Source organism: Macaca fascicularis, chromosome 15 (assembly GCF_037993035.2).
Source record: "Macaca fascicularis isolate 582-1 chromosome 15, T2T-MFA8v1.1".
Classification (NCBI taxonomy): Eukaryota; Metazoa; Chordata; class Mammalia; order Primates; family Cercopithecidae; genus Macaca; species Macaca fascicularis.
Window position 1 is genome coordinate 79,545,566 of NC_088389.1, and position 14,753 is coordinate 79,560,318.

Consider the following 14,753-nt stretch of genomic DNA (forward strand, 5'->3'; position numbering starts at 1 on the left):
AAAACAATGGTAAGTACGTGAAGGCATATTTTAATTACTTAACAGTTCAATTGAGCCATTCCACAATATACATATCTCAAAACATCATATTGTACATGAAAAATATATACACTTTTTGTCAATTTTAAAAAAATAAACATATTCCAAAACCTCCTTTAATAGGAGTTTCATGAATAACAAAAGCTATACAAAATAATCATTCTCGATAAGCACCACAACTTGCCTACTGTCGATCCTACTTACCTTATTATAATAACCATAAGTAATGGCATTAGGCTTTATCCTAGCAGTTTTCATTTCAAATAAGACTCTCACTGCTAAAACAGGATGACCCCAAAGTCCACAAAGCTGCATCACTACTCGATAGCACACCTAACAAAAGAAAAAAAAATGGAAGTGTCAGTAATTAGTATACTATGAATTGTAGAGATTTTACTGAATTATTTCCATGAAGTTACTATAAAGCAGTATTTTCTCCTTTGTTCTATTTGAGCATCTCAGCAAATTATTTTTAAGACCTATTCAGGCTGGGTGCAGTGGCTCACACCTCACAGCACTTAGGGAGGCTGAGGCGGGTGCATCACCTGAGGTCAGGAGTTTGAGACCAACCTGGCCAACATGGTGAAACCCCATATCTACTAATAGTACAAAAATTAGATGGGCATGGTGGTGCATACCTGTCATCCCAGCTACTTGGGAGGCTGAGGCATGAGAATTGCTTGAACCCAGGGGGCAGACTTTGTAATGAGCCCAGATCACACCACTGCACTCCAGCGTGGGCGACAGAGTGAAACTCTGTCTCAAAACAAAACAAAACAAAAATCTATTCATTAATGCAAGTATCATCATTATTAACTATTTCATATAAGACATATGTGTCCATGTTCTATTTGTTTGAGTAACTAAATCACCACAAAGAGAAAAACTATTACTCCTCATAATTTGAGAGGTAATTCATTTCTAAAATCAAAGATAGAGGCTGGGAGCAATGGCTCACGCCCGTAATCCCAGAATTTTGGCAGGCCCACGCAGGCAGATCACCTGAGGTCAGGAGTTTGAGATCAGCCTGGCCAACACAGTGAAACCCCATCGCTACAAAAAAAAAATACAAAAATTAGCCATGCGTGGTGGCATGCACTTATAGTCCCAGCTACTTGGGAGAGTGAGGCAGTAGAATTGCTGGAACCCAGGAGTCGGAGATTGTAGTGAGCCGAGACTGCACCACTGCACTCTAGCCTGGAGGAAAAGAGTAAAACTGTCTCTAAATAAATAAATAAATAAATATAAATAAAATCAAGTATAATTAAAGTCTCTCTCTCCCCAATCACTATGATTTCCATTCAATGCCAAAGGAATTAAAGACAGTATCTCCAAAATGCCTATAGAACAAATAGGATTTGTCTTCAAAAGAATGAGAAGACAGTTAAATATACTATAACATTGTTAACAAAGACTTTTCATTTGTAATTCCAATCTAGTTCAAAATATCATTTATAGTTATCTTAACACCAAAAAAAAATTTTTAAGGGAAAAATAGCATTGGAAAAAGCTAAATAAGTGCCTCAGTTTCCTCAACCATTAACTGGATAGTATCAGTATCTACTTCTTAGGATGGTTTCTAAGGCTTGAGAGAGAAAATGCATGAAAATGCCTAGTACATCATTCACTGAGTGCTTACTATGAACCAGGCACTTTAAGTATATTAAGTGATTTAACCTTCAAACTAACCTACAATTAAGGTACTAACTATTATTATCTACCTCGGTGGTTCTCCAGGAGCAATTTTGTTCTCTGGGAACATTTTTGATTGTCATGATCTGTGCAGGGAAACAGAGGCATATAGTTGGTAGAGGCCAGGGATACTACTAAACATCCTACACAATGTACAAGACACAAGACAGGCCCCTAAAATAAACAATTATGTGGGCCAAAACATCAATAGTGCCAAAGTTGAGAAGCTCAAAGCTACATTTTCAAATAGATAATCCAAAATACAAACAAGTTACATAGGCCAGGTGCAGCGGCTCGTATCTATAATCTTGGCACTTTGGGAGGCCAAGCAGAAGGATGGCTTGACACCATGAGTTTGAGACCAGCCCAGGCAACATATCAAGACCCCATCTCTACAAAAAATAAAACTAAAATATTAGATGTGGTGCTGTGCACCTGTAATCCCAGCTACTTGGGAGGCTGAGGCAGGAAGATTGCTTGAGCCCTGAAGTTCTAGGCTGCAGTGAGCTGTGATAGTGCCACTGCACTCCAGCTTGGGCACGAGTATATATATATATATATATTTTTTTTTTTGAGTATAAATATTTTTTAATAAAAATATATATTTTTAATATATATCTTTAAATAGATTATATAACTCACCTTAGGACACAGGTCCTTAGTGGAAAGCCACTTACTAAAAGCCTATTCCCTATCTGCTCCCCAACAAAGTTAAAAGAACAAAAGGAAGCCAGCCACAGTGGCTCATGCCTGCAGTCCCTGCACTTTGGGAGGCCAAGGTGGGGGTTCAAGAGCCAGGAGTTCAATACCAGCCTGAGCAAAAAAGTTAGGCTCCATTCTTTAAAAATAAAAAAAATCAAAAGAAGAAAAACCATATGCCAGGCACAGGACTGTATGCCTGAAGTCCTAGCTACTTGGGAGACAGGTGGGAGAATTGCTTGAGCCCAGGAGTTCAAAGCTGCAGTGAGTCATGACCATTCAACTGCACTCCAGCCTGGGCGAGAGAGGAGCAAGACTCCATCTCTTTAAAAATAACAAACATGGCCAGACATGATGGCACATGCCTGTAATCCCAGCACTGAGAGCTGAGGCAGGCAGATCATTGAGGCCAGGAGTTTGAGACCAGCCTGGCCAACATGGTGAGACCCCATCTCTATCAAAAATACAAAAAAAAAAAAAAAAAAATTAGCCAGGTATGGTGACATGTGCCTACAATTCCAGCTACTCGGGAAGCACAAGAGCTGTCTGAATCCAGGAGGCAGAGGCTGAAGTGAGCCAAGGACTCACCACTGAACTCCAGCCTGGGTGACAGAGTGAGACTCTGTCTCAAAAACAAATAAATAAGTAAAATAAAAAATAAACACAAGCATCAGCTCCATGTAACAGAGTAATAGTTTTATCTTTCCTGCTTAATGAAAATGCTTGAGCACACTTTAAAGCAACTTAGATCCAAATTTTATTAGAAGTACAAAAATAAAATTTACCTTAGAAACAATGTCAATTTGTTATACTTGCCTCATCTAAGGGATCCACATCTGTTTTCCTCATCTTAATAAGTACATCATATGCCTGCTGAAGTGCTCTGACTTTAGGATGAGAAACCCTAACATAGGCCGGAAGACAAATAAACCATAAACTGTAACAATGACTGAACAGACACTTGGCCCACTGTGATGGATTTGTATAACATCTCTTCGCCAATTTATGAGCTGTTTTTATTTCCTAGAAAGAGAATAAAATATTACAATATTTATTAAAATTCATTAGGGTGAGGGAAGAAGTGAGAAGGAAAAGGGAGAGGAGAATTTAAGTAAAACTTGACCCCTAAAATCAAGCACTTCAAAGTTGACTTTTGTGAGTAGCTTCCTGCTTATTAGTGCTAACGGTTCCCCTGAACATTCATTTACAATAATATTTCATACTATACCAAAACTATTTGTTAGCAAGCATATGTCTCTTAACAGAGTAGAAATTAAGAGCAAATATCATTCATCTTTTTGTATTAGAATGGCTCATAACATGTCTTTTACAAACAAGGAACTCATTTTTGATGGGTGAAAAAGTGATATTCTTCTCACTCTTCCCTTCGCTAAAGTTTGAGATGCTCTAGGCTATCTCCTGCCAAGATTTCCACTCTGTCTTCCCAAGCTACAGTCTATGTTAACTCCCTCACTGACATGTTCCTTAAAAAAGACCTATTTCTGGCCAGGTACGGTGGCTCATGCCCGTAATCCTAGCACTTTGGGAGGCCAAGGCGGACGGATTACAAGGTCAGGAGATCAAGACCAGCCTGGCCAACATGGTGAAACCCGGTCTGTACTTAAAATACGAAAATTAGCCGGGCGTGGTGGCGTGTGCCTGTGGTCCCAGCTACTCCGGAGGTTGAGGCAGGAGAATTGTTTGAACCAGAGAGTCGGAGGTTGTAGTGAGCCAAGACTGCATCACTGCACTCTGGCAACAGAGGGAGACTCCGTCTCAAAAACAACAACAACAACAAAAAAATCTACTCCTTTGCAGTCAACATAAACTTTCCCACCTCCTAGTTTGATAGTCGTGTTTTCTAGTTCAGCTTTTCATTCTGATTTAGGTAGAAGAGAGAATAGGGTATCAAAATCATCTGCTGAGCTTTTTTTTTTTTTTTTAGATGGAGTCTTGCTTTTGTCACCAAGGCTGGAGTGCAATGGCGTGATCTCAGCTCACTGCAACCCCCACCTCCTGGGTTCAAGTGATTCTCCTGCCTCAGCCTCCTGAGTAGCTGGGATTACAGGCACCCACCACCATGCCCAGCTAATTTTTTTGTGTGTATTTTTAGTAGAGACAGAGTTTCACCACATTGGCCAGGCTGGTCTCGAACTCTGACCTCAGGTGATCCGCCCGCCTCAGCCTCCCAAAGTGCTGGGATCATAGAAGTGAACTGCCGTGCCCAGCCATCTGCTGGGCTTTATCAAACTATATATATTCCCAGAAACTACAGAGCCTATCACATATATCAGAATGCCATTTTATGCTTTGCACTAAAGATTCTTCCACTAGTCTACGTTCTAAATAAAAAAATTTGGAGGCCGGGCATGGTGGCTCATGTCTATAATCCCAGCACTTTGGGAAGCCGAGGCAGGTGGATCACAAGGTCAAGATATTGAGATCATCCTGGCCAACATGGTAAAGCCCCGTCTCTACTAAAAATACAAAAATTAGCTGGGTGTGGTGGTGGGTGCCTGTAATCCCAGCCACTCAGGAGGCTGAGGCAGGAAAATCGCTTGAGCCTGGGAGACGGAGGTTGCAGTGAGCCGAGATTGTGCCACTGCACTCCAGCCTGGGTGACACAGCGAGACTCCACCCTAAAAAAAACAAAACAAAAACAAAAACAAAAAAACTTGGTATATTTTACTTTTGAGCTCAATCTCCACAATACTTCAGTATATATTTAAAAACATATGCCCTTGTTTTTCTAAGATCCTATGGTTCTTTTCTTTTTGTTAGCCTGAAAAAAAAATTCTGCTATAAATGAGATTTAGAGGCTGAGTTAGCAAAATTTTCTCATTTTAGAAATTTGCCTTTTGTTAGCTGGTAACAGTAAAAAAAAAATTCTTTAGTATTCTCTTCGAAAAACTGAAAGAAATATGAACTGTATGAATGAAATTAGGAAATACCTCAGGATATCTCTAGGATTTAGGGGGCTATCCCATAAATTAGTAAAATCTGAACTAAGATTTTCATCGTGAAATTTTCCACATTTTGAAGATCCCTAAAATGTCAGTGTATGTATAAAGGATGTTTAATTTTAACTCATATGTAACCACAGCTTAGTTCTTTATACCTAAATCACATATAGTAATAAAGCAAGATGTCTAGTTGTCCTAAGTTAACTCCCTTTGGATTATAATACTTGGAATAAAGTATATTTACATTAGCCATTAGGGAAATGCAAATTTAAAATACAACTTCATACTCACTAAACGGCTATAATCAAAAAGACAAACAATAACAAGAATTGACAAGGATATGTTGTAAAACTGGAACCCTCACACACTGCTGGTGGGAATGGAAAGTGGTGCAGCCACTTTGGAAAACAGCCTGGAAGTGCCTCAAAGGGTTGAACACAGAGTAACCATTTGACATAGCAATTTACTCCTAGATATATAACCCCCCGAAAAATAAAAACATACATCCAAACAAACATTTATACACAAATGTTCATTTGCAATATTCGTAATAGCCAAAAAGTAGGAAGCAGCCACATGTTTATGAACAAATAAAATATGGTATATCCATACAATGGAATATTATTCAGCAATAAAAATTATTACTGATATATGCTGCAACATGGATGAATCCTGAAATGTTACACTAAATGAAAGAAGCCAGTAACAAAAGAATACATATTATGCAGTTCTACTGGTGAAATGCTCAGAATAGACAAATTTATAGACAGAAAACAGACTTGTGGTTGCCTAGGGCTGCTGGGGATTGAGAACTGGGGTTAATGGCTAAAGGATGCAAACTTTCTTTTGGGGTTGATGAAAATATTCTAAAATTAATTGTGGGGGTGGTTGTACAAACCTGTAATTATACTAAAAGCCACCAAATCATACACTTTAAGTGGGTATGCTGTATGGTATATGAATTATATTTCAATTAAGTTTTCTAAAAAGTATATTTGGTTCCTACACTCTTTTTTTTTTTTTTTTCTTGAGACAGATTTTGCTCCTGTTGCACAGGCTGGAGTGCAATAGCTCAATCCCAGCTCACCACAACCTCCGTCTCCCAGGTTCAAGCAACTCTCCTGCCTCAGCCTCCCGAGTAGCTGGGATTATAGGCATGCACCACCATGCCTGGCTAATTTTGTATTTTTAGTAGAGACGGGGTTTCTCCATGTTGGTCAGGTTGGTCTCAAACTCCCCACCTCAGGTGATCCGCCTGCCTCGGCCTCCCAAAGTGCTGGGATTACAGGCATGAGCCACCGCACCCGGCCAATTCCTATGGATAGTCTTAAAGCATAAACATAAGCATTCGAAAACTTCAGCCTTGACTGATTGACAGATAGATAGATAGATAGATAGATAGATAGATAGACAGACAGACAGATAGATTAATAGATAGACAGACTTTTTTGAGATGGAGTTTCACTCTTGTCGCCCAGGCTGGAGTGCAGTGGCACAATCTCGGCTCACTGCAACCTCCATCTCCCGGGTTCAAGCGATTCTCCTGCCTCAGCCTCCCAAGTAGCTGGGATCACAGGCGCCTGCCACCATACCCGGCTTATTTTTGTATTTTTAATGGAGATGGGGTTTCACCAAGTTGGCCAGGCTGGTCTCTAACTCCTGACCTCAAGTGATTTGCTCACCTCAGCCTCCCAAAGTGCTGGGATTACAGGCATGAGCTACCATGCTCGGCCCAGACTTGATATTTTAAGTAGGCTTGCAAGAAATCTAGTTAAATTCAATAACAACCATAGTGAGTCTTCAAATGGTTGTTGTGGGTGATCATTCTAAACTATGAGCTGCATATCGCATATACATATTTTACATATTAAATGAACATGTATTAGATAAAGAATATCTGACCTGTTTAGTTCTCTTAGCCATGAGAGCTGGACTCTTTGTAATGCTACTCCCAGTAGGGTGTCTACTAAAACAAAGTTTCAACTCCTGCGGTCTGTCAAAAAGCTTAAGGTCCAGTCTTGGAAAGTATTTGTAACTAAAATAAAAAGCAAAAATAGAACTGCTGATTTAAAACACACCAACTCTTCATATTATTCCAGCGTTTACGCAAATATTTCTAAACTTCAAATAGTACCCAACATTATTTTAAATGCTTATATAGAAAAAATACTTTTTAAAATTTTTAAATGATAAAACATACAGAGACCACCTTCATGAAAATTTTGTCTCTTCCCCACCCTACTTGTTATTTTCAATCAATCTCTAAACCACAGAAAACTCTGATTAAAGGGAGAAATAACTCCTTCAAGAGAATCCATGTATTCCATAATTTATGTTTTAAAAAATTTTAGTATACTTCATAATTTTATGTTTTTCTTCATAAAATTACCTTGCATAGGTATATAAAATAAAAAAATCCATAAAATTTTTATTTTAAGGATGTACCACAATTTAAGCAGTTTTTCACTGCTGGACATTATGAGGTTGTAGATTGTTTCTAAATTTCTCCAATTAAATATTTTCATATGTATATCTTTGTGAATACTTTTGCTTAATTTCATAGGATGAATATCCAATAATAGAATTTGCTAGGTCCATGTTTATCAAAAGAATTAAAATTATTATAATTAATATCAAATTATTTCAAAAAAGATTATACTTAAACATACATTCTAACTACTAGCATAACCTATTCTCAATGTCAAAAGTTTCTGTTCATCAATTTGGTTTGCATTTCTTTGAATGCAGAAAACCATAACATATTTTTATATTATTGACTTTGGCTTTCTTGGAAATTGTCTACTTATTTCTTTTGGCCAATTTTCTTCCAGGAGATATTGCCTTTCCATATTTTTTTTTATCTTGTTTGTCAGTATCTGCATTCCAATTTCTAGCAGTTAAGCCAAAGTAGAAAAGAATTCTATAGTTAACATGAAATCAAAATAGTATTTAATTAACCCATTCAATCCCAGATATATTCTTCATTCTGATGCAGTCCTCTTGATATTATACATTAATTCTCTATTTTAGGAAGGTACTTACTTTACTTTCCATTTTAGAAATTTTTTTAGAAACACAGCCTAAGACAATAACTGTGTACGTACACAAAGATATAGACAGCAAATAACTACAAACAAATCCGTAAGAGGCTAGTTAAATAAATCATAATAAATGCATACAATGTGGTCATTACAAATGATAAGGCACAAAAATACTTAATGGCATGGGAAAATGTTCAGACCACTAAAGGCAAACATAGATTACAAAGGGAATCTACCTGATGAACTCATACATGCAATACATACACACATAAATCCACATAAATACATGCCCACAATTGTCAAGAGACACAAGTACTGGTGCTAGAATGATGTATTAGTTTTCCATTTTCGTTTGATTTTCTAAATTTATTAAATTTATAGTAATAAAAAAACTACAAAATCCATTCTAATTTCTTAAAAGAGTCACATCCAAATCCTATCTTTTATCTTAAAAAAGAGTAAATTCCTGGCCCTCTACCTTAAGTTTTCTCGGAAAATTACCAATTCATAAGAATTTCACAGTCTTTGTATCAACAATAAAACTCCCAAAGTGAGCGGGAAGCCTCATAAAAGTAACATTTTTCTTCTTCAGAATTGAAACTTTTAAAGATTAAAATACAAACACTAAGGTAAACAATGATCAACATCTGACAATATCATCCAATTTTTAAATTATAACACCTAGTGGCATTTCCATAAAATATTTATCTACATTAGTTCACCAAATTAATAACGAAAATGAGTTTCACAAAAGACTAATATACATATCTACTAATAAAAATTAAAAGAAACTAATAGGCTGTGCCTAAATAGCTCTTTGAAAACTTCCTACTACCTGTACTTTGGTGACAGGTCCCTTCCATCATCAGGAGGTGGCTCTGGTGGCATTATAAATACAGTATGCTCACTTTTCTGTGAATCATCCAGTTCTATCAATCTGGTATCTTCTGCTGAATCAAAATCAACCTGAAAATAATTATTTTTCCCCAATTAATTTGCATACAAACAAGATCTAATTCTGAAATTTCAACCCTTAAAGTCTAAGAAAAACATACCTTATCTGATTTCTCTGTGCCTTTATCAGGAAACAACTAGAAAAAAAGAAAATAGATTCCTAATGAAAATGTCCACTATGAATTTAATAGACATTTTTATCTTACATTCTGATTTAGAAAAAAACTACCCCTTTTCAGTACCGGCTGATACAAAACATTGCAAAGTATATTTTTAGGCTAACTACATACTCTTAGGCTAAAGCATAATTTTTTACTTGTGGCTATTAGGATAGAAAACTATTTTGATTAGTCATTTTGTAAACCGTAAGACAAAAGACGACCAATCACAAGGTTATCTGGCTTCTCAAATAAAAAATTTCATTACTATTAAGCCCCTTTATTAGTGATTGACATTAAGCTTCTCATATAACTGGAAGACACTGGAATATCAATTTTGTAAATAAACAAAAATGTTGAATAGTTTTAATTATATACCTGGAATTTTAGATCACACTGATAGGAGAAAATTATTCAAATCTTCTAAGGCACATGAATCATGAGGGGGCCAAAAAAATTAATGTTGTAATATTCTACCTTTTTTGGATACAATCTCAAATGTTATATAATATACGGTTTGCATAAAAAACTGGCCCCAAGATCTACTTAGCAAAAATAAGAATTATATTAAAAGTTAGGAAAAATTATAACCAAGTCATTGCTGTCAAGAATCAATTTTAACTTCCTTAGGATGGGTGGGTAAAGCTTTAAAATTTAACATTTCCATCTTCCATTAGAACAAAAGAAACATACTAGGCAAAAGAATTTGGAAAGACATTAAAACAAAAGAACACAACTTCTATTACCCATAAAACTAAACATTTTTTAATTTAAAAACCTAAATCTTAAAGTAAATCTTATTCATTTAAATTAAAAAAAAAAAAACTCACAAGGCTCAAGGAAATGTTCTTAGTTTTACAACTCAATAGTTGTAAATGAAAGTGAGATTTAAAGAGAAAATTTACTGGCTGGACATGGTGGCTCATCCTGTAATCCCAAGGATTTGTGAGGCCAAGGTGGGAGGATCGCTTGAGCCCAGGAGTTTGAGACCAGCCTGGGCAATACAGTGAGACCTCATCTCTACTAAAAATTTAAAAAACTAGCCAGGCGTAGCACATGCCTGTAGTCCTAGCTACTCGGAAGGCTAAGGTGGGAGAATCACTTCAGGCAAGAAGTTTGAAGTTGCAATGAGCTATGATCATGCGACTGCAACCCAGCCTGGGTGACAGAATGAGATGCTGTTTCAATCAATGGATCAATCAATAAAGAAGAGAAAACTTGGCTATATGTGGTAGCAACTTGATACCACAAAGAAAATTATTCTTATATTCAGCCCAGAATCAGTAACACATACACACACATACACAACCCTATACTGTCTTCCTTATATCACTCTAGACTAACAATAACAATGATAATTATACAGGTAAGGCAAACTTTTTTTTCTAAACACTAGTATAAGTACAAACTTTTACCTTTTCTATGCAATCATCAAAAAATGCTAATCCAGTATCTTTATCACTTACAAAACTGCATTCTTCAATGAAACGAATAAAAATCTGTGTTTTGGATAAAAGGGTATAGAATTTTGCATAGGCACGATCTCGACTTTTTAAAAACCCTGAGGAAAACAAAATTATAATTAAATTCAAATTTTAAACTGGAATTCGATATTATAGTAAACATTAAACTTGTACTTATCTATATTACATTCTCTTTATCTATATGTGTATATATCGACATTTAAAGAGAAGCTTCTACAAATTGAGTATCCCTTATCTGAAATGCTTGGGACCAAAAGTGTTTCAGATTTCGAATTTTCTTTTTAAGATTTTGAAATATTTGCATGCGCACAATCAGATATCTTGGGGATGAGACCCAAGTAAACAGGAAATTCATTTATGTTTCATATATACATTATACACACAGTCTGAAGGGAATGTTATACAATACTTTTCAATGATCTTGTGCATGAAACAAAGTGTGTGTTAAGTACTTACGTGTGGAATTTTCCACTTGTGGCATCATGTCAGCACTCAGAAAGTTTCAGATTCTGGGCATTCCAGGTTTTGGATTTTCAGATTAGGGAAGCTCAACCTGTAGTAACTACATATATAGCTCCTTCTGCCTAATTAAACCATGAAAAATACTTAACTTCTATCAACCCCTTCACTGAAATCTGAATCCCCTATAAGGAACCTCCAGCTCTACAACTTTTAAGTAGAAATTTCTCTGATACTCTGCATACTCTTGAGTCCATAGTCAATTTCCAAAGAGCCAATGTCCTTCCTCTTTAATGTCACAAGACCATTATTTCTGTATTGTTTTTCAAATTTCTGCTTATTAAAGTTTCAAGCATCTGGCTATTCCACCATTTCCTCTATTAATCATAGTCCTCTATTAATTGCAGGGACACTCCTTCATTCACTGAACACCAGGACATTTGATTCAAAGTCTCCTCCTTTCTAATCCCTACCACCATCATTCTTCCACACCCAGAAGCACAAATCATGAAAACACTTTAGGTTCGTCTTCATTCCTTTTTTTTTTTTGAGACAGAGTCTAGCTCTTGTCCCCCAGGCTGGAGTGCAGCGGCGTGATCTTGGCTCACTGCAACCTCCGCCTCCCAGGTTCAAGTGATTCTCTGCCTCAGCCTCCTGAGTAGCTGGGATTAGAGGTGCCCATCACCATACCTGGCTAACTTTTGTATTTTTCGTAGAGACAGGGTTTTACCAAGTTGGTCAGGCTGGTCTCGAACTTCTGACCTCAGGTGATCAGCCCGCCTCGGCCTCCCAAAGTTCCGGCATTACAGGCATGAGCCACTGCACCTGGCCTCTTTTCTTTTAAGAGATGGGTGTCTTGCTATGTTGACAAGGCTGGTCTCGAACTCCTGGCCTCAAGTGATCCTCCCATCTCAGCCTCCCAAACTGCTAGAATTACAAGCATGAGCCACCATGCCCAGCCTTCATTCCTTGATTTTCAATGATCCTATGCTCCATCCTACCTCAATCACCAACTTCAACACACAGTCACAGTCCCTTGACTTTACTTGCTAGCATTCAAAGCAGCACTGCCTTCCAAATCTCTCATTTTCACATCACTCCCAGCCCATCACCTCTGCCTATCTGGTCTCTTTAATTAAGTATTTCTACTAAGTGTTTTAGCGTTTTCTATTGGGGGAGCAGAGAGGGAATGCTCATTGAAATCTCCAATCCACTGGCCCTTTACCTCCACGTACATCCTCCCATCTTCACTTCTTTCTCTATCTAATACTGATTCCATGCTATATCCATCATTTCAATTACTGTTTTGTCAATACTCTCAACCCTTTTGCTCTTTTGTCTTTTTGGTTAAACCTACCTAGCATAACCCAGCTCTAAGAATGTACTGCTTGCCTTCTCTGGATCTGCATTAGGGTGACTAAGCATAAGTTAAGGGGAAAAAAGTTCCACAACTAGGCAGATTAGAAGCACTTATACCTTCATCCCTGACCAGCAATCCTACTACATTTCTAGAATCAATTTAATTTTCCTTTTCACATGTTTCCACAACTATTTCCTATTTGTATATGCTCTCCCTTCATGTTTTTGTGCCCCATCCGTACCCCGAAATGAGCATACTTTATATTGCAATGAAAATGCAGATCATTAAATAGAAACTATGTATACTATCTCACTACATAACTTACGACTCTTTAACAGTTATCATTCATTCCTTCTGTCTTTTTACAGTGGATATGTCCCTCCTCCTATCTAAGGACAAACCATCACATGACTTCAGGATTCCAGCCCCTTCCAGTGTTCTCGGGATAAATCTCCCTCTCTATTAACTACTTCTCTCTTTTTTTTTTTCTTTTTTGAGATGGAGTCTTGCTCTATTACCCAGAATGGAGTTCAGTGGTGTAATCTCGGCTCACTACAACCTCCACCTCCCAGGTTCAAGTGATTCTCCTGCCTCAGCCTCCCAAATAACTGGGACTACAGGCATGCGCCACCACTCCCGGCTAATGTTTGTATTTTTAGTAGAGACGGACGGGGTTTTGCCATGTTGGCCAGGCTGATCTCAAACTCCTGACCTCAAGTGATCTGCCTGCCTCGGCCTCCCAAAATGCTGGGATTACAGGCGTGGGCCACTGTGCCCAACCTCTATTAGCTATTTCTCATCAGCATACTCAAGTCTCTTTTTCTATCTTAAAAAAAAAAAAAAAAAAAGCCTTCGATCTGCTCCTTCCCTTTTTTCTGTTGTTTTACTTTTTATAAAGGGCATGGCCATTCACTTGGTTGTTAAAGGCAAAACCCTCAAAGCTGCTCTTGATATCTCCCACTCTATCTTACATTCCATATTCAATTACCAGGTTCTACTTGATCTAATTCCTAAAAAAATCATTCTTCTATTCACACTATCATCAATTAATCCAGGTCACCTCTAATAATCCCTAGAACCAATGTGGCTACTTCCTAAATAGAAGATCCATGCTTCAATGCCTCCAGTGCAATCTCTGTATGGAAGCCAAGGAGATTCTTCTTTTTAACATTTCAAAGAGTGATTTTTTAAAAAAATGCAAATCTGATCCTATTACCTAATGAAATATCCTTTACAGGCTTCCAATTACTCTTAGGATAAAAACTGAAACCAGCACTAATCCTAAAACATCCTGCATAACCTAGTTAATGCCAACATTTCAAACATGGTTTTCTCTGCAGCCTTTCTTTCTTTGATGCTGTGGTCCTGATTCCCATCCCTTTTATATACTAATTAGTAGAGAAAAGCTTAAATAAAATAGAAATAAATTATTCTCCACAAGTTATAATGAAAAGGCTTTCTTTCCTTCTAGTGGATCCAGGCAATGATAGCAAAGGCTGCTAAACCAAATAAGTCAAAGACTAACGGGTGACCTACAATGAATGAATGAGGCTGACAACACCTTAAACCTATTAGAAACACTAAAAGTAGGACAGCCACACATGTATGTGCCTCTCAAGATGATGCAATAGGAAGAAGTGAGCACCATGTATTTTGGCACGTCTTGCCAAGATAATTAAACCTGAATCTAACCAAGCCGCTAGATCTGCACTGTTTAATTCAGTAGTCACTATCTTCATATGGCAATTTAGCACTTGAAATGTAACTGATCCAAATTAGGACACACTGTAAGTAAAAAATACATGCCAGAACTGAAAGATGTGGGCCAAGCGCAGAGGCTCACGCCTGTAATCCCAGCATTTTGGAAGGCCAAGGCAGGCGGATCACCTGAGGTCAGCAGATTG

The 14,753-nt window shown here is 37.4% G+C and overlaps 2 protein-coding genes across 17 annotated transcripts in view; one reads left to right on the plus strand and one right to left on the minus strand.

Moving 5' to 3' along the window:
* Positions 1-14,753, plus strand: part of RPS6 (ribosomal protein S6) — a 183,954-nt gene that overhangs the window by 48,740 nt on the left and 120,461 nt on the right. The window lies entirely within an intron of this gene.
* DENND4C (DENN domain containing 4C) overlaps positions 1-14,753 on the minus strand; it is a 147,853-nt gene that overhangs the window by 42,596 nt on the left and 90,504 nt on the right. For 11 of the 16 annotated variants that reach the window (XR_012424671.1, XM_065530479.2, XM_005581654.5 and 8 more), the window contains 6 exons: positions 10,962-11,107; positions 9,490-9,525; positions 9,270-9,400; positions 7,296-7,428; positions 3,247-3,453; positions 244-372 (listed from right to left, as the gene is read on the minus strand). Coding sequence is in view for 15 of the 16 variants with exons in the window: in XM_065530479.2 (XP_065386551.1) it covers positions 244-372; positions 3,247-3,453; positions 7,296-7,428; positions 9,270-9,400; positions 9,490-9,525; positions 10,962-11,107 (782 nt within the window). In the remaining variant the exon portion in view is untranslated. The remainder of the gene's footprint in view (positions 1-243; positions 373-3,246; positions 3,454-7,295; positions 7,429-9,269; positions 9,401-9,489; positions 9,526-10,961; positions 11,108-14,753) is intronic. The other 5 variants (XM_074017389.1, XM_074017388.1, XM_074017387.1 and 2 more) reach the window with 3 other exon arrangements.